The sequence below is a fragment of the Podarcis filfolensis genome (genome assembly GCF_964270895.1).
Source record: "Podarcis filfolensis genome assembly, chromosome: 1".
NCBI classification, from domain to species: Eukaryota; Metazoa; Chordata; class Lepidosauria; order Squamata; family Lacertidae; genus Podarcis; species Podarcis filfolensis.
In genome coordinates, this window is record NC_139604.1 from 55,045,776 (window position 1) to 55,071,368 (window position 25,593).

Sequence of the window (25,593 nt, forward strand, 5' to 3'; positions counted from 1 at the left end):
TAAAATCGAACCAAAACCGGTTTCGTTTTATTGTTGATTGATTGTCTTGCTGTAAGCCACGTTGAGGACAATTTTTGGTAGAAAGGCAACACTAGAAATTTAAATATAAATAAATAAGTCTTTTTGTTGGAGTCCGGCAATATACCTGGTATAATACCTGAAATCCAGCCTCTAGAAAGCACTGCTACAGTCGCTCTTGCTAGGATATAATTCAGCTGAAAGTCATTAAAAATTACATTCTTGTTCTCCTCTATTACAAATCCTGTTACATTAACATCCTCCCCAGAGTAATCCAGAACCAGTTCTGTAATTTGCACATCTTGTCATAACTGCTGTCAAGAGAAGGTCCAAACCCGTAGAGAGAGACATAGCATTCAAGAGGCCAGCGGAGTTTAGTCTCGGGACAAGATAAGCTTGTTTTCATAAAGCTTGGTGTGGGATTAGGAGATTGAAGAGAGGGACTTGCAGTGTCAGCTGTAAAATGATGCCCCAATATTGAATCCCCAACAGCAGCTGCCAGAATACAAGGAAGCTGAGGAAACATATTTGACTCATGAGAGTCAGTTGAGAGAGAAAAAAAGCATTAAAATTGGACAGGCATCTGTGTGCGTTAATTCAGCCTTCCTCAGTTTAATGCCCTCCAGATCCACAAATGAGGTCAATTAGGGTTGAAATCCAAAACATCTGGGGGGCACCAGGCTAGGGAAGGCTGGTTTCATTCATCCCTTGATTGCATCTGCAATAACCACCATGGCAGAGAGGAGGGAACCGAAAAGGGTAATTTGGCAGCACAGCCTCAGAACGCTGAGACTATGATTGGAAAGTGCTGGCTAAGTGGTGTGAACTAGACATAGACACCATGACCTGGCACCTGTCAGCAAGAGAGAGACCTTTCTAGAAACTATTCTAGTCCTCTAATGCTCACTGCCCTAGCATCTATTTAAAAAGTTTTAGGGCCGTTTAAAATACTCTGCAAAAAAAATAGAGTTCTCTTTCTGTATATAGATATATATATATATAATATAGACATAAATATAGATAGGCATTTGTTGAGATTTAAAAGCACCTCGGTTATTTTCATAGTTCCCAAATATAAAATTGTCACAGTATTTCCCCCTCCCCTCTCTAATAGCATCTCACTCCATCTGCTCAGCACTCGGATTCCACATTCTGTTCTCTGTCACCCACCAGCTCCCCACCTTCCCTGTCCCTGGCTTATACAGTGGTGGCATCATTGCTCAACAAGCCATTGGTGGCTGCATTGTCCTGGAGTTTCATCTGGGCACCGTTCGCCTGATCTGGAATCCCTTCTTTGGCTGCCTGTTCCTGGAGGAGCCTGCGGCGGTAGAAGTAGAGGTAGCTGGGAAGCAGGAAGCCCACAAAAGAGAAGATGAGGAGGGGAAGGTTCACCTGGGGAGAAGGGCAAGGAGAATCAGCAACGGGAGTGCAGACCCAGTGATGTACATTTATGCTAAATGCTGATGAGGGGCAGAGAAAATGCTGGCTCCACCTCCTGGCCTGCCCTTAAAGTGGGATATTGTCTTCACTGTGAAGTCCCAACTCAGAAAAGGAAGTCAAGTGAACAGAAACTTTTAATATCCTCCCTTTGATGAATTAGAAGGATGCATCCTGCTGTTTCCACATGTAAAATAATATTATACCCTGCCCTCTGGGCAGCTCACAACAGAATAATAATAATAATAATAATAATAATAATAATAATAATGCAATAAAACATCAAACAATAAAAACCTGCCCTAAGCAGGGCTGTATTTAGATGTCTTCTAAAAATCAGACAGTTGTTTATTTCCTTGACATCTGATGGGAGAGCATTCCACAGGGTGGGCACCACCACCGAGAAGGCCCTCTGCCTGGTTCCCTGTAACTTGGCTTCTCGCAGTGAGGGAACCACCAGAAGGCCCTCTGCGCTGGACCTCAGTGTTCAGGCTGAACAATTGGGGTGGAGACACTCCTTCAGGTATACTGGGCTGAAGGCTTTAAAGGTCAGCACCAACACTTTGAATTGAGCTCAGAAACCTACTGGAAGCCAATGTAATGATGCGCAGGCACATGCCCACTCAGCCACCATCCTGTGATTGCTCCTTTTCCCGCACTGCACCAGCATGCTAGAGCACAAAGCTGGCTGCAACAGGCACCTATTGCTCAGCACATGTGACATTACCAACCTCTCCACACTGGCAGGGTAGGTTTGTAACTGTTTTTAAAATGTTAGCAAATCTTTTTTTGCAAGATGTGGGGTGAATGAACAAATGCTGATGCTTGTTTCTTTGTTAAAAGTAGTGCACAAGTATAAAACAGATCTAGTGCTGGATATACGTATAAGCTAAACAAGCTATGGCTTAGGGCCCCACTCTTGGGTTGGGGGCCCAAAAAAATTTTAAAGGGGAGAAAAACTGAATGTACATTTCCAAAATACAAAATAAAAAACAAATAAAATAAAACCTACATACAGCAACAGTATTTTGTGTTGTGTAGGCTCCTATTTGTTATGTGCAAATGGCTTGAGATACCTATTAGGTCCATAAATTACCATATAGCATATATTCAACACAAAAAACAGTGACAATTTGTTGTTGACAAAGGACAGCTGGACATATAAAGGGCCCCATTACCTTCAGTAGCTTAGGGCCTCATCAAACCTAAATCCGGCCCTGACCGGATCCACACTGCAAGTGAAAAGTTCACTGCAATCCCTCTTAAAAAGCAACCTCAGTCTTCACCCCGAGAAGCCATAACTCACCCAAAAGGGATCACCGTGTAGTGGTCCCACCATAGCCATGAAGAGTGGCTGCTGGAGGAGAGCAAATACAGCACTGATCAAGGACTGTAGACCGGTCAATGTACCAAAGTGATTGGACGGATACCTGGCAACCAGAAATTGCGTACAGAGGGTGAGACTCAAAATGCCGCAGAAGCTGGTAACAACCCTCCCCGACTCCCAAGACCCATTGCACACACCTTCCAGATATCTGGGAAGTGGATCAGCTGCTCAAAAGATATAAAAATCTATCCATATTTTAAAGCAGCCTTTGCCAACCTGGTTCCCTCCAGATTGCTTTGGGTTTTAAATCCCCCCAAAAGTATTGCGGTACAAAACATCTGGAGGGCACCAGATTGGCAGAGGCCGAGCAAGGACATGTGAAACACATAAAGATGTCTATCTATGAACAGGAAGAGGAAAAGAATGTGCAAATGGACAAAGTTAGTAGTGACATGGACAACAGCTTCTACTGAAAAGCAGGAACCGCTTTAAGGTTTGGCAACAGAAACGGAAAGACAAACTGCCTCTTTATTGCTGCTCCTTTCCCCCTGCTCAAACTCTCAACTGTTAGGGAAGATATGCTGCCTTTAGAAAAAAGATAACTAGAGATAAAGAGAAGGGGAAAGCCAGCCGATAGGGCATCTCCTCCTCCTCGCTTCCAGCTCTCTTTGCCTGTCAGCCAATGAGTAGAGCCAGAGAGCAGAGCTGCTCTTCACGCAGGTGTCACAGCATGAGATTTTGGAGTGGCAGACAATATTACCAGAATGCAAACACACACAGGGCCCTCCCTCTCCCCCACCTGTATGGTCTTGCTTTGCAGCTCCAAAACGGAAACTGCTACTAGGAAGGGGAAAGGAGCACACTTGGCTGTCTCTCCTGCTTCATCCACCTCCTGTGGAACTCTTCCCATGCCTTGTGCTTTAGCCACATAGCTTTGGGAGGGGGAACTAAAACTAGACCCAAATCAGGGCGTATCCACATTTGAAAGAGTTTGATAAGAGGCCTTATTTGGCCTGAGATTTCCCTATCCCTGGTGTAGCGTAAGAAGCACAGTGCAAGTTCTCCTCTCTCCTGTCCATGCTAGCTGGGGCTGATGGGAGTTGGGAGTTCAACTACAGCAGGAGGGCAGGGCACCAGGTTGGGGGGAAGCTGGTGCTGACCATAATCTTGGTCCCACTCTGAAGCTGGGAGGGCAAAGGGCGCTCCACACAGTGGCATAACTCACACAGCGGCATAGAGACCTCCACAGGCAGAATGGAAAAAACCACGCACCATGGTGTGAAAGATGAAGGTCACATACTGTGGAGAAAGAAACAAAATGAAGGAAGCCACACAGGGCTGAATCGATGAAGGGCAGGGTCAGGGGGAGGCCATATGCCAAGGAGCATCATGGGTGAAATGAGAAGTGGGGCAGAAGTTACCTGGAGAGGGAGGTTGTTGATCAGGCAAGTGGTACCAAATCCCACCAGCAGTAGGTTGGTGATGACAAAGGCACGAATAGCATTGGTGAGCTTCTGGATTTTACAGTAGCGAACTTTGGCTGGTTTTCCTTTTGTCTCGGTCCTAAGGAGAAAAAAGGAGAACGGTCAGCCCCCTGTGACTGCAACATCCTCACACCAAGAGCATTCAGGTTTGGTCTTCGTACCGATTCCGCTTTTGAAATTAGGGGAATTGTGACTCTCACCTTGCCGATCCAGCGCTGTTGATGTTCCCTGGTGCATCCACACAGTCCTTCATGCACCAGTCCATCACATAGCCAATGAAGGGACAGGTGAGAAGGCACAGTAACTGCATGACACCAAAGATGGAGGAGTAGAAGCCAACTGCCCAGCAAAAAGAAAGGGGGTAGGAATGAGAGAACAGTCTGAAAGACTTCCTCACCTGAAGCTAACCAGCAGTGGTTAGACTGCCATCTGAAAGGCCCTATGCACACCACTCTGAACTCGCTGGAGGCAGGGTGGAACAAACATATGAGAAATAATAATCCTTTGTGCCCAGTGCAGATGGTGTGGGAAGCATTTACCAATTGCCATGGAGAAATGCTTTGGTCTAGGCCTGTCCACACAGCATGAATTCACCACTCCACATTCATCCTTTCCTCTTTGTCCCTGCTTCCCATTCTATTTCTCTCAGCTAATCCAGTCTGGCCCTCACTTTCCCCAGGTAAGCTTTTTTTTATTTAAAAATGTTTCTAGGCCACTTCACGGGGCAAAGGGCCCATCCTAAGCAGCTAACAATCAAAAGATAAAAAGAACAAAACAAAATTGTAAACCAATAAACTACCACTCAACAGCTCCTACAGCTCCTAACATCACCTGCTATGTTAGACAAAGGACCAGAAACCCAGTATTCCTCCCATGGGATAAAACTTGCTTTTTCCCCATTTCCAGTCTCTCCATTTTGTATACAGCTCAGCACCAGGTTACTTGAGAAACTGTCTTATCCCTTATATACCCAGAAGGGCAGTGCCTTCAGCCGGAGAATTTCTCCTTAAAGTGCCAAAAATATCAGCAGCTTGCCCCATAGTAAAGTAACTCAGAGCAGGGCTTTCAGTGTGGCTATCCCTTGTTTTGTGGAACAGAATCCCTGTGGAGATACAGCACTATCTGTACTTTCCAGAAACAACTGCAGACATTTTTGCTCTGACAAGCTTTTCCGGCTAGAAGAAAAGATTTCTTGCCTTAGGTGTTCATTTTGTATTGCTTCAGTTGTTGTTTCCTACCATTTTCAAAATTATTTTAGCTGTTCTTATGGTTTGTTTGTAAGTTGCTTTGAGACACATGTAAAAGGTAATTCATTTATTAATAACAGCAGCTGCAGAGGCAGCTCTGGTTATCAGTCAAGATGGGCCAGTTCTGCTCCATCAGCACTCATAACTTGCCACTGTGAAAAATTGCTACTTGGACTTATTAAATTTTCCAAAGCAGGCTGAGAACCATTTTATGTTTGCAGGGAGGCGGCTTTGAGATTTTAAAAGGAGACTTGGGATCCCTTGTCTAGGCTTTGTTTCCTAGGAAATGGAAGTTCCCAACCAACTCAAAGCCTGGACAGGCAGAGCGATGAACAGAGGGCTTGTTTACCGCATACATACATGGAGAGGTCTGCACTAGGCTCATCTCACATGAGGGTTCCTACCTGTTTCCTCAGCTTCATCCGCCAACTCTTCTGGAACTGGAATGCCCAAGAAAAGAAGAAGGAAAGAACAAAACTGCATCACAGTAATTGGACCAGGACCTTGTCCCAACAGACCCAGATTCACTCCCATAGCAACTCTACACAATTATTCTGTAGGTCACCCTGCAAGCAATACTTCTCCCAGTCTCCTACGTTGTTTATTCTCCCCCAACTCCCATCTTTCTCCCCTTTGCTTCCTGGTCTCCTCTGGCTGCTGGGAAACCGTTCCCCTATCAGTCCTCACCAGGGTCCTGGCCGCCTGTCACTTGGAACTCCAGCATCTTGTTCATGGCTGCCATGTAGAAGATGACACGCAGCTGGGTCATGCCCATGGTGAAGAGACTCCACAGAAAGATGGGGGAGCAGACGCTGCGGCGGAAGGGGGTGGCACCTGGAGCCAAACAGAGCATGGAATACAGATCAGGAATGGAGAAAACTTCAAGTTTCCCTAGACTGCAACACCAACAAGCCCTGCCACTGGCTATGCTGGGCTGGGGCCTATGGGGCCAGTCATTTGTAGGTTCCCCTTCCTAATTTAGAGGGTTCATGTGGCACAGCAGCCAGAAGGACCTAATAAGGCTGTGCAGATGGACAAAGCAGAGCAAAATCTTGTGTTCACTTAAGGTAAAGTTAAAAAGGTAAATAACCCCTGGACGGTTAAGTCCTGTCAAAGGCGACTATGTGGTGTGGCGCTCATCTTGCTTCAGGCAAGTTTTCTGCGTCATGTGGCCAGCATGACTAAACCACTTCTGGTGCAACGGAACACCATGACAGAAACCAGAGTGCATGGAAAGGCCTTTTACCTTCCCGCCGCAGTGGTACCTATTTATTTACTTGCACTGGTATGCTTTCGAACTGCTAGGTAGGCATGAGCTGGGACAGAACTACAGGAGCTCACCCCATTGTGGGGATTCGAACCTCCAACCTTTCGATCGGCAAGCCCAAGAGGCTCGGTGGTTTAGACCACAGTGCCACCTGCTTGAAGTATATGGGGGTGTGGGATTTTCCTCTTGCTGCCCATCCCCATAGACCAACATGGAGCACACTGGCTGGGCTAACAGGGCAATCCTGCTCCCTGTCCATCATCGTTGAAGGCATAGGGTGTTTCATCTGAACAGCCCTGCGGGTGGCAAACACCAAAAAAGATTATTGGAAAGATTAGTCTCATGGAAAAGCACTAACTTCACTATCATTTCAGCTCTGGAAAAAGGTGAGCTTTAGTAGAGACGGAGGCACTTTTGAGACTCAAAGATCTGTATATTATACCTTGTAAGAGAACAAGAAGGGGGTAGCTCTTTTTGGTAAAACCTTTACCTTTTGAATTCAGGCTCAACACAGTTGCTGGCAACTTCCATTGGATTATTTACAAGGCTATATACATCTCCCCGGCAGGACTCTTAACTCCAGCCTGCAGCAGGGGATTCATCTGGTTTATGGGATGGGAGGTGAGACTCTTTAAGGGGACAGTGTGTACTTAGTGTATCGTGCCTGAATACAGGAAAGGGTTTTTTTATTTTTAAAAAAAGATGGACTCAGGAATGGGCTTCAGCCCTGTTTTCTGCTATGAACTAGAGTAACCTCCTCCTCGAGTTTAATTCCTTCACATTATACAGGCAGAGAAAGCCCAGCCACTCCCTAGAAGTTGTTTTTCCTCACAAGAGCAAGACAGATGTCAAAAGGAAACGGCAATGGCTTGCTCCTGCCGATAGATGGAGCCAGATGCCAGGGCCTGTTCTCAGCTCTTGCAGCCACTGCCAGGAACAGAGCCTGACGCAAGAGGCCCAAGGCCTTGCAGGAATAAATCTATAGCACATCCCATCCCTCAGTAAGCCTCAAGGAAGCCCCTTGACCTGCAAGAGACCTGTGTGTGTTTGTGTGCAAGCCATGGAAGACTAGACGGGCGCCGAACCAAACCGCAGGCTTTGTTTGACAAGCCGGGGAAGCCGGGATTTCCTTCCTTCTTGGGGAGCTGTGGTGATGTAATGAGGGGGCACTCACGATCAGAGGATTTCATGGGCTTTCGGTGCAAGTCTTCCACAGATGGATAGAGGCCATCGAGATGTGGCGCTCTCTGGCTCAGCCGCTGCCCCACGGCCATCAAGTGCACATAGAACCGGTCGCCCGTCACCTTGTGGTCGAGGGCTAAGCTGCTCAGTTTGATCTTCTTCCTATCTCAGGGACATGGAGGGAAGGTCACATGCTTGCTGTCCCCCCACATTGGGCAAAGCCTATGGGAGAAATTCAGTGTTGTGCTATGATGGACGCCATCTTGTCTCACGGGAAATTGGTGCCAGTGCCAGTTCTAAACCAGCGGCAGAAGCAAAGGCGGCATTTCCGGTTTTGCCTCAAGCGGCAAAATGGGATCCACTGCCACAGCTCTAGTGGAAAATGAAGTGGATCCCACAAGCCTAAAGCCTGCCCACTTCTGAAGTAGTGAGAGAGCCCAATGGGCCCAAGTCCAAATATGAGCTGTGTTGGGCTGAAGGAGGGCAATAAAACTGAGTCTCAGATATTGTGGACTGCTTAGAGTGGAAACAGGCATATGTGGTAGAAGTGCCTCAGGGTCAGGGTTCAGCAGCAGCACCTGGCGTCTTTGGCCATGTGCCATGACTGGCAGGGCCCACTGCTGCCCTGCCTGTTTTGGTTGGTTTTCCCTGGCTCCAAGCAGCACCAGACAGCTGGTTTTAGACACCCTTTAAATTTCCCACAGTGTTCATTTCCTAGGAAATCAGAAAGGGTTGCCAGACCCATCTGCCCAGTTTGCCCAAACAGAGAAGGCCACTCAGCATATCCAAAGTGCTGCTGCTGTTGGGATAGCCACCTCCCCACTCCCTCACAGAAAGCAGCTCTCTCTATCCACGGGACTGCCTGCCCCAGGTGATGGGAACAGGAGCAACCTTCCTCAGTTAAGGCTGAACCGGCTGCTGCTTACATGTAGCTGACTTCTTCGGGAGCCGGGAAGGATTCGTGGGGCCAGTTGATCACGCAGTTGAGGAAGATGAGGCAAGCCAGGCCTGACCAGACGAGCATAATGGTGATGAAGGAAACTCCGCTGTCGTAGATCAGCTAACAGCAACGGGACAGGAGACAGAAATGAAGGGGTGGGAGAAGAGAGAGGGCGGCAGAGGAGGTCTCAGGTGGGCTTGGGCAGTCTCCCAAAGTAGAATCAAGGGGGAAGCCAACAGGTAGTCCAGAACACCTGGAGAACACAGAGTTCCCATCAGCCCCAACCAGCATGGCTGATAGTCAGAGAAGATTGGAGCTGCAGCCTGCAATATCTAGAGGGCACCACGTTGGCTACCCTACACTAAGCCACAATTTGTTTTAGCCAAAGTGTCCTTTTTTTGAGCATCAAACCCAGTCTAACACTAACCATGATTTGTTGTTGGTTTAGAAACCATGGCTTGCTTTAACTAAGTGTGGCATTCTGTCTGAACCCAACAGCCTTTGTTTAACCATGGTTTGTTTGGCCACCCCACCCTAGACACTTGCCAAGCTACAGAGGCACAGGGCAAGAGCAGCTGGGGAAGGGGGGAAACCAAGCATCAGAGAAGAAAGCCATGGTTTGTTTGCTCATGTGAGAGACACCCTGTGGATTGTTGAACAAACCATGGCTAAAGCAAGCTATGGTATAGTGTTATGTATGAACTCAACCAATACCTCCTGGATTCTACTCTGCCTCACCTTATGCCTCCCTTCAATACCCCTAACAGGTCTAATGGAGGAAATATTATCTCTGAATCAACTGTAAGGCTCCGTCAGCCAGGAGAGAAGCACACAGGCATAGATCTGGGAGCTGCCTCAAGCCCTAAGTAATAGTGGGACACTCCACACTAGGCAGCTGGGGTGATTCAGGTTTGCTACATACCTTGACCCCAGGAAATGTAACAGCAGAGGAAGCATACGAGCCAATCATGAGGGCCATGAAGGTGGACCGCAGGTGTCCAAACATGTTGGGCAGCTAAGGAGAAACAAAAGGAGAAAACAATTAGCAGAAATGTCCTGCTTCCACTCCAATTCAAGGGCTTCTTCTGTAGGGCTGCTAGAGTCCTTCTGCCTTATTCAAGAACTTCACAGAACACCATGGAAGCTCCAAAGGCTGTACTGGAGGATTATCACACTCCAGGGACCAAATGGCTGGAATCTTGTTTATTTTCCAAATTCTCATTGCATCTCTCATTCTGAGCTTTCATGAGGCACATTCTACATAAACGTATCACAGCTTAATTATCCAACATGTGTTACAGCCCAACTTACATATGCCTACTTAGAAGTATTTCTCACAGAGTTCAAGGGGGCTTAATCCCAGGTAAGTGTTGCAACTCTAACCAAGTTCAGTGCACAGAAGGTAAAAAGCGGGGTTTAGTTCGCTCTTTCAATTCATCTTGGGAGGGGTGTTTCTAGGATGAAGGGGAAATTGTGAAGCTCCCTTGTCATTTTTGCTATTGGGTTCTGCATGTTCTCTATATTTACAGTTTTGGAATGTGGTTTTCTGGTATGTTATTATATTTGCTATTTGCCATGTTATTATGAAATTGCTTTTGTTTTGAAATTGTTGCTATGTTGTTTTGCTATGTTACTATGTTATTGTTTTTATCGTGTTCGTTTGAAATGCATCTGTTTCTTTGTTGTAAGCCACTTTGAGCATGATTTGTGTGTGTGTGTGTGTGTGTGTGGAAAAGCGGCACACAAGTAAAATGGGTGGTGAATGCATGAAAGAAAATGAATGGTACGTGGGTACATGCAGAAGATCTGGATACATGTGGTTTGTTGCAAGTGGAGAACTAGGAAGTGATAGTCATTAGCCCAGATTTACTAATCCACAGTAAAACAAAGCAGAGAAAGATGCGGCTAATATCCAAGAGCAGAAAAGATAAAGACTATTGTCTTCTAATCTCTGCAAATCAAGCTGCTGTTTAAGGTACTGGAGCAGAGGCTGGTAAAACTATTGGGTGTCTCAGAGACACCAAAAAAGCCACCTGTTTATCAGGAGGGGAGTTCAGGTGTTGTGAAGAGTTAAGAAACCTCCAGGTAGGAATGTGTATAAGTCAGTGGGAAGCAGGAGAAATAATAACCTGGCTTCCATTTAGTTTACTGTTCCGGAAGGGAAACTCCAATTTCTAGATTGATTGCAGCATCTTAAAAATGCAAGGTTGGGTATAGAACAGCTGTGGCCCTCAGAATCCTTAGTAAGATGTAAGCTACACCAGCATCAGAGAGAGATAACTGAACATATGGTGTCACCTTATTCTGCCAGGCCATTGACACACCAGAGACCATCCAATATCTCAGGCAGGGATAAAATTCCCAGCCCTATGACTAGAACCGTTTCAACTGGAGATGTCCGAGGCTGGACCTGGGACCTTCCGAGTGCCAAACATTTACATCCACTGAGCTATTTGTACTCCACTCCCAAGAAAATATTGCTTATACTTGGAGGGAGAACTTCTAGTTATCCACCTGTTTTTCCTTTGCAACAGCCCCGGGGTTGTGGCGTGCTGCCAACCAAGCACTTTGCTTGGGTAAACAGTGGCGCACAGGGAGATTCTGCCACACTCCAGCTCTTCAACATATGCCCTTGCCAAAGGCAAGGGGGAAGCGGGTGGGGCACTCGACCCAGCCTTCTGATTGGCCAGATGCTACCCTTTCCTGGCTTATGTATATGTACCCTGTGGGTACAAGAAGGCACAAAAAGGCACTGTGATCTAATAGTGAGGCAAGCACCATTCCTTATGTGTTCTGGGAAGAACTGGAAATAATTAGAGCATGCACACAAACACCACCATAAAGGGAGTGAGGTAAGCACCAGGTAAGATATCTCCCCACCCCACTCGTCCTCAATATCATATTCCCTTTCTTTCTGCCAGCACAGATTGGTTTGGCACAACAGGGACAAACAAACTGGGGGAGACGATTGCCACTCTTCCTGCCATGATCACCACCCATGACATGGACTTGCAACATGGGTTTTTCTAGACAGGGTTTCCCAGACTTGGGTCTCCAGCTGTTTTTTGGACTAAAACTCCCATCACCCCCCAACTACTGGCCCTACTAGCTAGGGATGATGGGAGTTGTAGTCCCAAAACAGCTGGAGACTCAAGTTTGGGAAATCTTGTGCTAGGGTGACTGTAGCACAGAAGGGTTCATGTGCCTTTAAAAAAAAGTATAATAAGAGGGAATTCCAGTAAGTGCAGCTCTTCTCAGTCCCAGATGATGAGTTGCCTACAACATGCCCTCTTTGACATGGCTCTAAAAGGCACAGGGTGTCTTCGGTCACTTCTCCCAGGTCATGTCACCACAGAGCTCTGTCCTCAAAACTTTGCACTCCCTGGAATCTTACACAACAGGAATGAGAAGGCACACATGTCCCTCCCAATACCTGAACAGGAGACGGATTACACAATGAAATACGCACACCCTATGCCAAAACAGACAAGTTGTGGACTTGCACATGCGCACGCGCACAGAGAGGTGCTCTTGCAACCAGTAAAAGGGGCTTCACATTTTACACGAACACTCTCTGCACTTGGAAAGAAGACACGCATGCAGAGCAGAGAGATGTCTCAACCTGCAGGGCTGAGTTCCACCACACAGATTTGCATCACTTTAATTGCTGAGCATTACGAGGGCGGATTTTTCTCAAATTAACTTGTTGCCAATACTTCCATCATAAATCACACAAATTATACCACAGCGCAGAGAAACAAGGCATGAGAGAGCTAGCGGGACAGAGAGATTTAGTAGAAAACAAACACCTGGGCTTTTAATTATGGTCTCAAAGGGAGACTACTTATTTCTTTGTGCTTTTATCCTGCGTAGGTGTCCTTCCCTGCACCAACCCACCCATACGGCAGCCGAGCTTTGCTTTCCCCGCTTGTTTTTAAATACAGCGAAGGAAGAAAAAAGCCTGTTTCTGGACAGTGCAACCTCAAAATGCAGATGGAAGCTGGCATGACTTAATGGTCCTCCACACAAAGAGGAGGGTGAAGATGATGTGAGTCATTTGTCTTCTGTGTACAAAGATTTAATTCCATGGGAAAGTGCTCAGTCACATGAGTTTCCCTCAGGCTCAGGGGCCAGATGAAACTTCTCTATCTGACCCCTGGGACTCTTCCCAGGCCAAACTTGTCACTGGTCCTTCTCTTCACACCCTTGAGTTCTTTTGCTCGGCTGGAACATGTCCTTGAACAATGTGCATGCGTCTCAGTGGCCTGAATGGGGGTTGGGGAGATGTGTTTGTGTGTGCAGAGCAACCTCTGACTTGTGCATAGCTGGAACACAGCTTACTATACAAAGGCAAGAGGACTATCAATGGCTATTAGCCCTGATGGCTCTCCTCTGCCTCCAGTTGGAGGTAAAAAAGCTTCAGAATACCATTTGCTGGAAACCACAGGAGGGGAAAAGATTCTTGTGCTCAAATCCAGGCAACAAGATTTGAGAACAGGATGCTGGACAAGATGGGTCACTGGTCTGATCCAGCTGACTCTTCTTATGCTCTTAGGAATCTCATCTGTCACTCAGCCCTGTGATCTTTGGATGCAGGGCGGTATACAAATTTGACAAATAATTACTAATATAAAATTTAAAGTTCTGAGCAAAAGGGGCTAACCTCCAAATTTCCATTCTATGATTTCATGGATCATCATGGCTTTTACATGCAGATCTCAGAAACCTGGCACATTAACAGCAGCAGCAGATCTCTGGTGCATCCTCTTAGATATCATGAGGATTCATGCATCTGGTCTAGTTTTTTGCACCATGGCAGTGTCATGAAGTGTGGGGTGTATGGTGTTCACAGAGCAGACTGAGGACACAGATGTAAACTGATGGTTGAGAGTGGATATAGGATGTCCCCATGTAAAAATCACACCTTCTGGGTTCCTTGCAGGAGCAGGGCTGAGATTCCCAGTAGGTGTTTATACACAGAATGCAGTATATTTAGCTCAGAATAAAAGATGATGCCTAAGCTCAGATACGAGCAAGTATGCAGCTGCGTTTGAAATGAGAGAGGGGCCCAGCACTTCAGTTACCCAGGTTCTTGCCTCAAGTTATCAGAAATTATGAAAGAAATCAAAATAGTCTCGGGTGCTATCAAAGAAGAAAAACATAACTCCTGAGCGATGCAAAGAAGCTCAGTGAGAAATGCAAATGACAAGGAGGCCAGCTCTGCACTCTCTTAAGTACTCCTGCAGCCACATACTCAGCCTTGACACAGGACTGCAGCAATACTTGTTGCAAAGTATAGATAGGCACCCTGCCAGTCCTGTGCGGTGCCCTGCCCCTGCCACACCTTGCCTCTGAGCCAATCATTGTGTGCGTCCCCGTTTCTTGCTGCTGGTAACCCTGTTCCTTGGGAAACAAGTAGCAGCTACCGCCTGGGACAACCAATTATAAACAAGGACAGGGCTTCTGTATGCTTAATAGCTGTACAAAAGAGGGAGCCTTTGGCAGGTTCAACTTTTGCACGCCACACCCTGCTTGGAAAGCCACAGGTGCCCAAAGCTGCACTTCTCCACCAGGGTTAAAGAGACAGAAGCCCTGCCCTCATTGATCTCCCTGGCAGGGGAATTACATCATTATCATCTGCAGTTTCCCCAACCCGGTGCCCTCTGGATGTTGTTGGACTGCAATTACCATCAGCCCCAGCCAGCATGGCCAGTGATCAGGGATGATGGGAATTGTTGTCCAGCAATATTTGGAGGGCATCAAGTTGAGGAAGGGGGTTGTCTGAGTTCAATGAGGACGGTGCTTTAAAAAAAAAAAAGCAAAAAGAGTGTTCTTCAATAGATGAAGCCAAATCCCAGCCTAAACCAAATCATACAGATCAATAAATGTGTGTATGTGTTTGCATACTGCCTACCCCCACGACGGTGACAAAAAAGCTCCACTCATATACTATGTAAAGAATGAAAGTTTAATGTGTCCCTCACCTTCCCCTTCTCTCTCTCTCTCTCTCTCTCTCTCTCTCTTTTTTTCTCTTTTCCTCTCCTCTCTCTCCCCACCTCTCTTTCTCCCTCAACCCACATTGTCTACAAAAAAAGGCCTCAAACTGACTGCAACTGACCTGTATGAAGGATTCTACCATTTGAAAACAGAGACACCGAATGTACTTTTGTTACCTATGAAAAAATATTTCAATAAAAACATATTTAAACTGTAAACTGTATATATTTGCAATGTCATTCTGCGCAATTTCTTTTTCGCTGCAGGTTTTATGAGATCACGGCTTTTGGGGCGGTATTATTGAAGGACAGGGAAGGAGGGGGGTGCTGTACAGTTCTGGCAATGTAACCCACCCCTCTCAGCTCCTGTGAAAATGGGAGAGAGGCGACCAGTACAAGACAGACCCTAAAGGAGGGGTGAGGAATCCGTGACCTCTCTGAGATCGCTCAACTACAGCTCCCATCATTCCTGTCCATTGGTCCTGCTGGGTGGGGCTGATGGAGCCCAGCAACACCCAGGGGGCTACAGGTCCCCCACCCCCGACTTAAAACTCATCTTCAACGCAGGCCACATGGGAAGCTCTCTAACGTCCTTGGAATGAATATGGGTGAAGAATATTGTTCCGGTATCTCCTACTATCGCCACCCATCTCTTTATGCAGTGAAAGGGCCAATATGTCAGTTTCCCCCATACTTACAGTTAAGGAGGTGAAGGTCAGGCAAATACCACCAAAGCCATTCAGGGAAAGGCCAAGAAAAATCAGCGGGGAAAGAACTAGCGGGAAGAGAACAGAAATGTGGGGTGAGCACAAAGGAGACAATGGGGTGCTGCAAAGAATGGGGGCATAAAAAATAGTGGAGTGACATTGTCCATAGGGCTTGAGAGCACCATGTGAGATTGCTAAGGGAAGGGCGTGGAGCAGACCTAGAGAACCATCCGATTGTCTTTAGGCTTCTGCAGCCAGAAAGGGGGATGCAGCCATGGCTTCTGCAGCAACTCTCCTTTGCAAGCCCCATTGCTCACGCCCACATGCTGCCTACCGTGGAGGCACAACAGGAGGGGGAGGGTAGACTATGGGAGTTGGTCAAGAGGGGTGATGCTGCAGAACCATCCTCCTTGCTGGTGGGAGGGAGGGAGGGAGGGTGGGGGAATTCTCCACACTGCTACTGAAAGTAAAGTGCCACATGGCCAGTCTTACCTGGTGGTTTGTAGGCTGCCAGGGCCATGAGAGCACAGGAAACAGCAAAGCTGGCACTGCAGAGAAATTAAGGCAGACGTATGAGAACAATGCAAAGCTAAGTCATGCCTTCAATGAGATGCCCCACAACCATGTCAGGAAGTCATCCCCCTAAACTACAACCCATTCTCAGTTTCTCGGCGGCCTATCCAGTGGACCCCGCCTTGCTATTCCAGGGAACCAGGCAGAGGGCCTTCTCGATGGTGGCACCCACCCTGTGGAACGCCCTCCCATCAGATGTCAAGGAAATAAACAACTATCTGACTTTTAGAAGATATCTGAAGGCAGCCCTGTTTAGAGAAGTTTTTAATGTTTGATGTTTTATCGCTATTATTATTATTATTATTCTATTGGGAGCCGCCCAGAGTGGCTGGGGAAACCCAGCCAGATGGGCGGGGTATAAATAAATAAATGTTATTATTACTATTATTATTCCAGACCCCTTTGAAACAAGAACCCACTTGCCAGCACCCTCAGGGCAAATTTGTCACAGTCCCTAGACCAGGGGTGGGGAACTTCAGGCCCAGGGGCCAAATCTGGCCTTCTAGGTCTCTCTATCTGGCCTTCAAAAATTTCCCAAGGCCACAGCCCTCCCTGGACTTGCTTCACCCCCAAGCGCTTTTGCCTGGCTGGAATGTGTCTTTGAACTCTGCTAACGCCTCTTGCTTGTCCGGATAGAGAAGAGAAAGGGGTATGTCTAGAAACTCGCCTACCATACAAAGGTAAAATGTACATTAGTGGCTCCACCCACTTTTGCCACTGGCCCCACAGAACCCCTGGAAAGCGGCCCTCAGAACATTGTCCAGAAAGGCCCTTCAGTTGAAGAAAGGTTCCCCATTCCTTCCTCTCGATCTCTGATCCATACCTGCCGACCAAGCGCAGTGGCCTGGGGCCAAGCCGGTCCATGAGGATCCCCAGAGGCAAAGTGGCCGCGCTCAGTAAAAAGGAGCCAGTGGTGAAGCCCAGGTTGAGCATCTCCTCCTGCTCCACGCAGCTGGGCCAAGGGTGAGACGAGGTAGTCGCAGCTGAGCCGTTAGTGGCATTGGTGTCATTCGCACCTAGGAAGAGAAAGAGGCAGCTTGGGTCAGAGACTTATTTCTGATTTATTTCTCGCTTTCACACCCACAGTGTCCTAGGGCAAGCAGGCTGCTCTCTACCCCTGAGGTCCCATTTCTCACCCTTCCCCCTCCCTGATGTGCTGGATGAAATGCAGAATCTGTGTTGCTCCACAGCAGGTTGAGCAACAGAGCCTGGGGTGGAATAAGTTTGGAGATCCAGCATCAGTCCTGTCTTGGACCTGTAAAACTATAGAAGGGTTGCCTCGTTTACACTGTGGTCAAGGGAAGGAATCTACCTGAGATACGCAATCACGGGAAGCATCAGTGTGAGGGGAAAATGGGTCCCTGGGGCAAGGGCTTGGAGAAGGGAGGGTATCACTTCAATTTATAATGGGAGCAGGTGTTTCTAAAGTTTTGCCCCATAGTAAGATAAGATGGCCATCTGTGGCTTGCAAATTAGCATCCTGGGAGGGGAACAAGTGTCTTGCCCTGAGGCCTGTAGGAGGGAACCAGGCACTCTCACTTCAAGACAGGCCCATAGGCTATGTTTATCATGTGGAGAATGTTTGAAACAGCCTCTGTGTGATTGCTTCTGCCTACTATTGCCCTAATGGGTAGCCGCAGTTGCCATATTGTGCTTCCACAAGGTGTGAAATGTCTCCCACCAGCCCTACCCACTTGACCTCAGCGTGGGGAAACTCCAGAGGGGTGCCAAGTTTGTGGGGACCCATGACAAGGCCTTTACAGAGGTGGTTCCCCATTGGCAGGGAACCCTCCCTAGTGAGGCGTGTCTGACTTTCAGGAGGAATTTAAGAACATTCTTGCTTACCCTGGTATTTGTTGACAGTAAGATACTGTGCCCAGCAACCCAGAGATCACAGGTTGTGAAAGTTTTTCACTGTTTTTAGAATGTTTCTTAACAGTTTTTCATTGTTCTTAATAATACTAATAAATAATTACCATTCCTGTGTCTGACATCCTGCGTGCCTTCGAGAGGAACAGGATATAGATTAAATAAATAAGGATAAAAAAGTATGATGTGGATGTATGTGATGTCCTACTCTGTGTGCTATGATGGCATCAGTAGTATAGCATTGTCTAGAAGTTCTCAAACAGCCTCCATGTGATAAGTCTAACATGCCACTTTGCTTCGACTTTCAGTCAGTCACACAAACTCCACATGCTTGATGCGGAGAGTGGGGTGGGGTAGAGAAGACACATGAATTAGGTATCTTTGTAGTAGTGGTAGTACCAGTACACATTTGATTTCTTACCCACCTTTTTCCAAGAGGTCCCAGGGTGACTTATGATATAAAAATACAGTATCAGAAACAGATTACAATCAAGAAAATTGTGTGCAAGGATACAGAACTCCTTTTGCAGAAATAAAATTCATTAGAAGTATTAATACAAATGGAAGTCAAAAACTCTGTAGCTGTTGATAAGGGATTAAGATCAAGACTGAATGTAATTGGATTAAATAAGCTTTCGGAAGCAGGATGAAATAAAATTATTTTACCTTGAAATCTAGCACGCTCAGCGGGTCACACAAAATGTACAATTGGCTTTTTAATTTAATAATTATAATGATATTTGAATTTGAATTGCAATTTGGTATTGATAAAATGTGATTTATATTGGATTTTAGTAATTGAAAACTAATTTACAAAAAAAATACAATTTACAAAAAAAATTACAAAAAATAGTAATAAAAGAAAACTATGTGCAGTGTCAAAAGGTCAGGGTAGAACCAGAGGCAGTTGAATGCCAGCCCTACCAAGGCTGAAGCGGATGAGTCCTTTTGCTTGGTCTCATATCCACACCAGAGTTTCTATTGCACACAGTACAACATTCTCTATTAGGCTAGTTCATAAAAACTCTGCTCCAACCAAGACCCACGGCCAGAAGAAGTCCGACCTGGTTAGAAACATCCTTGTATTGATTAGGGATCTCAAAAGAGCAGAGTTTGAGGAAGGGGTTCTGCAGAGCTTTTTGGAAACCATCGGTCAAGGGTTCTGCTCAGGATCTTTTCTGAAATTCACCCTGCCCAGCCCCTACCACGTTCTTCATCTGCCTTACCCCACTCTCTCCCTCACCATAACTGTGCAAGCAGCGCCCTGGGATTTCCCCTGTCTCACCTATGCATATATGGGAGTAGAACCCTTCGTGCTTGAGCATGATGAGCAAGGAGCCCCAGCCCAGCAGAACGGCAGAAAAGAAGAGGTTTTCCACCACTGCGGTGCAGGCCATCCACCAGCGCCGCTGGTACGCCTGCTGCAGGCTTGGCGCCATCTTCCCTTGGACTTGGAGACCAGGCTGAAAAGAAAAGGAAGGTGGACATCACTCCTCGCACCCGGCAGTCTTATCAGAGGCACGAAAAACAGCCATCGCTGAAGCAAAGCAGAGATGGGGGAGTAGTGTGCAGTTTGCCACCCCACTGACAACTCTTGACGCAGGAAAGTAAACAGGTGCAAAGCAGAACAACAGCTGCTGTGTCCTGATTCAGAAAGGGAGAAAGGAAGGGACTGAAAAATCAAAACATGAGGAAAACAAAATATTCTATTCTCCACACTGTATTAGCACTAATCCTGATGCAACATCCTGTCTGCATGTTAATACTACACAGTGGGGGTAGCCATTCTGCATCATCATCATCATCATTATTATTATTATTATTAAAGTGGATGGGGACAGCTAGCAGGGTTAAGATAAGGAAGGGGTAAGGCACTGGAGAGGTAGAGCATGCAATTCCCACCAAGTCACAAGTGCATTTCCTGGCCCAGCCATCAGCCAGAGGACCAATGGCTGATCTCCCAGCTCTCCCACAGATGAGTCAGCTGCATCACCAGCTGCATTGTGGCTCTCCATGTGAGGGAAGGAGAGCCTGGCAACAGCAGCCATTCAGAGGGGTAAGAACTGCAAAGAAAGTTGCAAGCCCACCCTCCTTGCAAGAGCATATAGCAGATCTGCCAGCCACTCTCTGCTGCAGAGCACTGACTGCTCTAAGAGCCTATATATGCTCTACATTTAAAGCAGTATCAGTCATGGCTTCCCCCTAAAATTCCTGAGGAGTGCTGTTTATTAAGGGTGCTGAGAGTTCTTAGGAAACCCCCTCTGAGAGCAACAATTCCCAGAATTCCCTGGGGAAAGAGAGAAATCCCCCTCCCTTTTTAGAAAGGAAGAAATGTGAAATGGAAAAGATTTACATATAGCCATCCAGAACACGAGGGACAGGGAAAAACAAAATAGCATGGTGGCTTGTGTAGTTGTTCTACACGGAATTAAAACCCATAAGGAGAGGACTTCCACATGTTCAGTTGGATGTCTGCAAACAGCAGCATGTGTATAGATGCTCATGGGTTCCATGCAGATATTAAATTAATTATATTTACATCAGGGATAGGCAGCAATCCAGCTACACATGTGAACTGGGCATAGTTTGAACATCTGTGTGATATTTTAGCTGTGAACCAAGGAGGCCTCTATTTCAGGTTGACAACACCATACATTTAAAATGCATGGCTTCCCCCAAAGGATCCCAGCTACTGTCATTCGTTAAGGATACTGGGCTCTGTGAGGAGTAAACTACAGATCCCAGGATTCTTTGGGGGAAAGCCATGTACTTTAGATGTATGATGTGAGTGTGACTAAGACCTCCCCTCTGCCCTGAACTCCCAAAGCAGCCATAAGCAACTTGCTATATCTTAGTCCCCATCTAAAACAATGGGATGATACTAATGTTGTCCTGCCATAAAGCACTGCTGTAAAATGCAGACAAAATGTTCTATGAGCGAGCAGAAAGCTCAAATGTTAGGAGCTGCAAAGGAAAGCTTGAAAACATGACTCCCTCATGAGACTTAACTACAAGTGCCCCAGCCAAATTGCCCAACCGCAGAACCTTATCCTTACTTGTAAGGGCTCCAAGTGTTATGCTGGGCTCCCGAGTCCTGAAGGCAGCCTTTTGCTTCTGAGCATTTGGGGCTGAGACTTCTGAAGCTCGACAGATACAGCGGAGCTCCCAGAAGACTTAACGCTTCCTGTGGCAAGGTGGAAAGGGAAGCAAACAGCTTGGCAATGGAATTCAGAAAAGACACTCAACCCAGCAGCATTTGTAAACAAGCAACATCAGGGGGACGGAGGCGGGGTGTTGATAGATCCAAAAGAAGAAAGAAGACCAAGGAAATGTGGCCACCACAAGATTTTGCATGGAAGCAAAAGAAAGAGGAGCCGTAAACACAGATGTTACCCCTGGGAAACAATGCCAGAAAGCAGCTGCTTCTTGAAGTGCTTAGGAAGCCACCATTACAAGAATGTGCTGTCGAACACAGGGAACATGGTGGAATTTTTTTAAAAAAAGGTGTCCCATTCAACAGAAATGAGTGAACAGGACAGGTGGTCTTTTTGAGACATTTTGAATGTTCCAGGTGAGAGTAGGTAAACTCTAAACTTTAGGATTCATCCCCATCCCAGCACCATGATGTTGCTAAGGACGTCAGAAAAGCCCTACTGAATCAAGCCCAATGGCCATTTTGTTAAGCATTCTCTTCATACAGTGCCCTTCCTAGCAACTGGCAGGTGCCCAGAGGCATAGGCCCCAGACAGTGGTGTGAGAACATAGAACCATGGATGGTAGGCATGGGCAGGGCTGTCATTCACAAACCTACTTAGCTTACTTTTAAAGCCATCCAAGTTGGTGTCTGTCACTGTGCGCATTAGTTTCATAATAAAAATAACTCCACAAACACATGCACACAAACTCCACACACATCAGCTGAGAAAGAGGGAAGCTGAGAAGGGGGGAAAGGGGGGGTCTGTGTGTGTATGAAGTGTGTTGTATGTGTGTGACTGTCTAGTTACAAGTGGCTGTGTGTGCGCATGTTAGGAGAAGAAAACATCACTCCCGGCTCCTCAGCTGACCTGCACACGTCAGCCAAGGAGAGGGAACAGAGGAGCAATATATGTGTGCATTTGGGCATTAAGGATGTGGGATTATGTACGTGTCTGGCATCACCTTCTGTGTGATCTGCCCCAACTACTCCAGACCCTTGGTCAGAAAAAGATTCCCCACTCCTGCCCTAAAGAGAAATGAATTCCAAGGGTGGAATGTTTCTATTGCTGCCCCCTAATTTTTCCTCAGGCAATTGGCTTACAAAGACAGGTGAGAAGGCTGAGCCATTTGACTGGAAGTACGTTTCCATGTCTCTTATTTCCTCTGAGTACATCCTGTTATAGAAGGAAAGGGTATGAATTATAGAACTAAAGAATACATAAATAAATATTTTCCCCCTGTCTCTTCCAGCAGTGATAGAGAAAAATCGCTGTGAAATATGCTGATCTGCTATAGGGTTGCATGTTATTGTTCAATTCAAAGTTCCAGGGAGGCAATTGTTCTGTTAGCACAAGCCTTTCTGCTTGCCAGGCAGAATGATCTTTTCCTCTTCTCCAGACCACCCAGAGCCCCATTGCAGAGGGAGGCAGCCCCATTGCCCTAGTGTGACTTGTTCTGTTGGCTCCTGCAATGCAACAACTCAGCTGAATCCACCCTAGAGATTCTGAAATTTCATTTTACAAGAAAGCAAGCTTCTGTTCTAATGGAGGCAAAGGAAAACCTGGAAGACATCTGGGAACCAGTGTTTATTAACTAAGATGGGAGCTGAAATAAACATTGGAGAGAGAAAGATGTTATTGAACTCTGCACAGTTCCCCACGGTTTAGTGTGCCTGTATATCCTGCTGTCCATCTAAGTTTCCCTGCTTTCCTGTGCTCCACACACCCCTTAAGGTAAGGTGATCAAATTGCAAAGGAAGGCAAAGCTCCTAGATGTCTAACAGAAGAGGGGAGTTCAATAGATTCAGCTTTTCTGAACACTGTGTGTCCTGCCAAAGTTCTGCTGCTGTCCTCCTTTGCACAAAGCCATTCTAGCTGAAAAAACTTCAGAAGGGGGAAAGAAGTTCCACAAGTTATTTGACCATCGCAAGGTTACAATAAAAACAAATAGTGAGACGTAAGAACATCGAAACAAAGTTGCATCATTCATTTCAAACCCTGGAAGCGACCTTCTCCAGAAGTCTATATTTAGGCATACACACACACACACACATTTGAAAGTAACATCTGTGTGCACGACACTTCAACATAAGCAAAAGGGGAAAGGAAAGACAAGTCACTGCACCAAGGAACTTGCAATTTAAAATGTTGGCCTGGCAGGCACCAATCTGTCAGACATCCAGGTGTATTAAAAACAAGGATGCATCAACACAATGTATGCTAGCACTCTCTCGCTCACACTAGCTGGATGACAGCATGTACACGGCGAATGGGTTTGCCATGCCCCGTAGTGGCTGCTTCAGATGTCTGCACAAACCTTCAAACAACCATTTCTTGGCTCTGATAGTGGTAAGGTGGGAGGGGGCATGAGAAACTCTCCACCACCAAGACAGAAGGAATAATGTGACTTGGCCTTAAGAAAGACCATTAGGAACAGGCAAGCAAGCTGTCCAATGGACCCTATTCTCCCCTACGGAAGGGTTGAAGATTATGGTGGGAAATCTGTGGAACATATTGGGGGTTTTTTGAGAGGGGCAGGTTCTAGCTGGCCATCATCAACCCAGCATTGGCCCTGGGATGGAAATGTTTTCATCTTCTCCAGACATCACAGGGATCTGAGAGTCTGAGAAGAGGCAGACTAGTGCATTTGGGCAGCACTGCACACCAGCAGATTGTCAGTTATTATGACTATTGTGGGAGGAACACAACTGGGCTTTCTGCCCAATGGACACCAAACAGTCTAGCGGAGCCCCTTTGGGAATGGGTCCCTCTCTGTAGCTGAGAGCCTGTCCTATCTGCATTCCGGGGGGGGCGGGGACAAGCAGCACAAGAAAAGCTGCAAGTTCCCATGTGCCAGGGGCTGAAGTTTGGGGGAGGAGAACAAAAGGCAACAGTTTCAAGGAAGATGCGATTTTCGGGGAAGAACATCAGACAGAGCGCCCTAACGGGGGGAAAGGAGAAAAAAGTTGCTCCAGGAAACTGTGGAGTCTCCGGAGGTGTGAAGAAGAGCGGAGGGAAGAACATCTGTTAGGATTTAAGTAGAGGGAATTCAGTTGTTGCTAAAGGGCAGTGATCGGATTGGGGGAAGGGGGTCCTTAAGTTCCCCACAGAGCCCTGGCCGACCCGCCCGCCCGCCCCCCACGCCGCCACTGCCCCACTGAAGCCAAACCATGCTCCCCGTCGCCTCTCAACCCACAAGGAAAGGGGCAAAGTGGGGCATCGCAACAGGTAGGAAGGAGATAGTCCTAAGCAAACCCACATATGTTTCAAGCACTGCAGGGATTGTCCCATTCCTCGGTGAACTCGCCTACCCCATTTATGAACCCCGCAAAGCCCTCCGGTATGGGGGGGGCCAACTTGAACAAAAATTGGGGGGGCTGTAAACCCCGCCTCGCATCATCGATCACAAGATGCGGTGCTCAAACACTATTTGAATGCCAGTGCTCATCAATTTGGGGGGGCCCAGCCCCTTCAGATATTCTACTGCGGGGCCGAATATACCCTAGGAGTACCCTGTGCCCTCCGGAGATCCTGCCGCTTTGTTCCCTTCCAGGACGACCATGGAGGGGGAGCGATCAGAATGTCCTTATCTCCATGCAGAAGGAGCCACCCCATTTTGGTAGCTATCGGGAAGGTGAGGGGGGAGATCATTGGTTTTAGTACGACCCTCTCCCAGCACTTTCCAGCGACTCGATCCCCCCTTGAAGCGATCCCTTCGCTTCTCCCCCCTCCCCTCTTTCTTCCAGCTTTCGGCCAGGCCCGGGCCGGCCCTGCTTCCCCCTCCTGCCGCACACCCAAAATATCTATGGCTGGCAAAATCAACACATGGCCGAAGTTATTTGTTTTTCCCAGCCCAGGCTAGAGGAAGCGGCTGCCACGTGGAAAGGAGAGCCCTGCCTGGCAGGCGAGCGGCTTGGAGAGCGGAGCGCAGTCCACAAAAGAGGCTTTCAGGGCGAGCCCCGCCCGGGCCACTCGCCGCCCTGCGCCCCTTTCCCGCCCGTCGAGCAACTCACACTGGGCGCCGGATCTCCGGCGGGCGGCAATGGAGTCGCGCCTGCTCTTCCTCGGCGAGGTGTTGCCGGCGCTGCGCTCGGGAGGGGTGGAGAGCTGGAGGGGGGGATCTCCTCCTGGCCCTGCCCTCCACCTCGGCGAAGATTACGCGCCACGCCGCGCTGGCGGGTCTTGCCAGCGGCGGCCGCGGGGTGGCTGGTCCCGCCCGCCCCGGAGAAACAAGCGTGTTGCGCGCCTGGAGGGTTGGGGAGGGCGCGCAGCGGGCGGCCCGCGCAAGAAGTGTTGGCCTTCGGGGGAGGGAGACGGAGGCTCGTGTTACTTTATAAGGCCATCGGAGTGTG

General features: G+C 47.5%; 1 protein-coding gene and 1 long non-coding RNA gene across 2 annotated transcripts; one reads left to right on the forward strand and one right to left on the reverse strand.

Moving 5' to 3' along the window:
* SLC43A1 (solute carrier family 43 member 1) lies at positions 1–25,593 on the reverse strand. The gene is made up of 16 exons (XM_083624801.1): positions 25,255–25,593; positions 21,104–21,231; positions 19,333–19,510; positions 17,002–17,194; positions 16,098–16,153; positions 15,597–15,673; positions 9,825–9,917; positions 8,889–9,022; positions 7,955–8,124; positions 6,201–6,347; positions 5,918–5,953; positions 4,467–4,605; positions 4,204–4,345; positions 4,008–4,081; positions 2,762–2,885; positions 1–1,410 (listed from the first exon to the last, which is right to left on the reverse strand). Exons 3-16 carry the CDS (start codon positions 19,484–19,486, stop codon positions 1,216–1,218), a joined length of 1,734 nt encoding a protein of 577 aa, XP_083480927.1. The 5' UTR covers positions 19,487–19,510; positions 21,104–21,231; positions 25,255–25,593; the 3' UTR covers positions 1–1,215.
* LOC310745969 lies at positions 9,924–15,583 on the forward strand. The gene is made up of 3 exons (XR_014540459.1): positions 9,924–11,765; positions 12,776–12,950; positions 14,998–15,583. It is a non-coding gene; the product is annotated as an uncharacterized lncRNA (long non-coding RNA).